Here is a 2,497-nt window from a genome sequence, read left to right on the forward strand (position 1 = left end):
ATACCAGCCTGTTCACCGCACTTGCTTCCCCAGCTCACGCATCCAATGAGGATGTTGCCGTCCACGAGAAGCGGACCACCCGAGTCACCATTGCACGTGTCCCTGCCGTCACCGGTTCCGGCACACAGCATACCTTCCGTGACACGGCCAACGTACTTCTTAAATTTGCCACACTCCGCGTTCGAGATGACAGGAAGCGTGAGCTGCTGCAGGATAGGGCTGCCCAGCTCGCCGCTGGTCTCGGTCTTGCCCCATCCTAGAACAGTACCAAGGGTACCGACCTTGTTGCTGGATCCGTCTGCTGCGCACAGCTTTGCCGTTTTGCGCTTAATCGGCTTTTTGAGTTTAAGCAAACCCACATCGTACAAGTGCTCCTTCTTCTTGTACAACGGGTGGCGGAAACCTTTAATGACGGGTATCGAGGTGGCTTCACCGGAGCCAGAACCAGTGCTGTCGTTCGTACCAAAAGTGGCGACAATGTCCATCTCGCTAGTCCTAATGCAATGACCAGCCGTAAGAATGTACTGGGGGGCGATGAGCGTACCGGCACAGAAGGTCTCGTCAAAGAAAGAATCACGCAGACTAGCGAGGAACGGGAACTTGTCGATGTTTGCATCTGAACCCTCGTAAATGCGGTTCTCCTCATTGGCAGTCAAGCCAGTGCTCTCTTTCTCGGTATTGACCGTCGTGGAAACATCGGAAAACGAGTAGCCATACGTGAACGTCGCAAGGGATGCCACTGTCGCGGCGAAGGCGCCAACCTGTACAATCTTCATCGTTCGGACTGTTTGGAGGATTTAGCACCTATTAGGTCCTTCGAAGGTCCCGGAGTGGTGAAAACCAAAATGATCTGGTCGAGCATATCGTCCGGGATATACCATACGGGCTATCCGTCAAGGCTTCCGGGTTGAGTCAAGCCGGAAGCTGTGGTGCTAGCAAAGTTTGCCAAAAACAGTTGTGGACAATGTCCACTGGACATTCTTGCGATAATTATGGATAGGGCAAAAAACGTAATTCAGAAGCTTCGGACATGCCTACAGTACGTGCCACGTGCAGTGCCGGAAAACAGCAGGTTTGTAATGTTTCATAATGAAACTTTCATTGCATCGCAAGAGAAAGAAAAAGATGGGGAATGCGACAAAATACCATAAACACTACTGGAACCAGCGTCCACCACCACTGTCGAGCCATAGGACTCGGCGTTGGCAGAATTGGAAGAAAAGGGAAGAACACTTGCGAAGAACTTAGTAAAAAGAAGAGTGAGATTGAGATTGAAGAGAGTAAGTGATGCGTGGCTGAGCAGCAGCCAACCATCTAGAATTCTGGTAAAAACCCAGTTCTAGATGGTCAATACAGCTTCTAGATCAATAATATTTACGAGGTTGGTGTACATGTGGTGTGGAGGAGACCAACACTCACAACCACAAAATGCATAATAGCACTACAGCAGAGCAAGTACAGTGCACGTGTGTGCTTTGCCGCAAAGCCTTTGCGAAACGAGCGCCAGACTGGCGGCCAGTGGTACACCATTGTTACTTAAAATTAGCACTATCCACACAACAGAAAACGCCCCACACAGAGCAAGTCACCACCGCTTAAGGACAAGATATGCGGCGCCATTGACACCACGCACCACTGAGGCAGCGCTTTCTTGCACAAGAGGATCTTTGCCAGACATGGCCTGTGAAATAAACGTTCGTGGTGAAGTAATACGGAGGGGGCGAGGGGGCGCCACCACCACAGTCGAGGTGCGTCAATACGGCTATGCGGAATTGCTGCTATAGGTGTGGCTTAATAAATGTTGCTGCGTAGATCCAGGAAGCTCCAAACGGTCTAGCACAGCGGTGTCCGGTAGCCGGAGGTGCTGTCAAGGTCAAGGAGCCAAGGAGAGTTGTCACCAGCTAGTGATCCGTTCGGTGACGTCCTGCGTCAATGTTACATTTAGTGCGACCAGAAAGCTGAGGAACACCTGGTTGGCTGCCTCACAGCTGTAAGTCCCTAAACGGTGGGTAGCGCATATCGGCTTTTGTAACTAGAGTACTGACGAATATCTGTTCGATGTGACTATTAGGCTACTGCTGGTCCGGAGAGCGTAAGGACAGACAGAAACAGCATCATCTCTGAGTTACGCTGAATCAACGGTGGCCGTACTGCTACCATTCGTCGCCCCAGTGCAGAGCAGCATACAAGGAGCACATGTACGAATACGAGTTGCAGTATTGGTACATCTATATGCTGAAGAGTTATTTCTCGTTCTTGTTTTGAATTACCTGCCTACTAACGACGTTCATTATCTAGAGCATGCTTGTTATTCATTGGCCTTCCTGCAGATTGTCGAATATCACGGCCTGGACCGCGGTAACAAAAGCGCTCTCTTTCTCCGTCGTGAGTTCGATCGTACATCGCTAGGAGTGAGTGGACACATACAGCATACTTCATGTTGTACAGGCAGGGACAACGTCCTGTGGCGGCGTCAATAGCCCACCCAGCTGGCGGC

General features: G+C 50.7%; 1 protein-coding gene across 1 annotated transcript; it reads right to left on the bottom strand.

The window, feature by feature from the left end:
• Nucleotides 1-12: 12 nt before the first annotated feature.
• Nucleotides 13-834, bottom strand: PITG_21623 (serine protease, putative; the record flags this gene model as incomplete). The annotated part of the gene is made up of 2 exons (XM_002996842.1): nt 13-20; nt 134-834. 2 exons carry the CDS (start codon nt 774-776, stop codon nt 13-15), a joined length of 651 nt encoding a protein of 216 aa, XP_002996888.1.
• Between the last annotated feature and the right edge of the window lie 1,663 nt (nt 835-2,497).

Source organism: Phytophthora infestans, genomic scaffold (genome assembly GCF_000142945.1).
Source record: "Phytophthora infestans T30-4 supercont1.782 genomic scaffold, whole genome shotgun sequence".
Classification (NCBI taxonomy): Eukaryota; Oomycota; class Peronosporomycetes; order Peronosporales; family Peronosporaceae; genus Phytophthora; species Phytophthora infestans.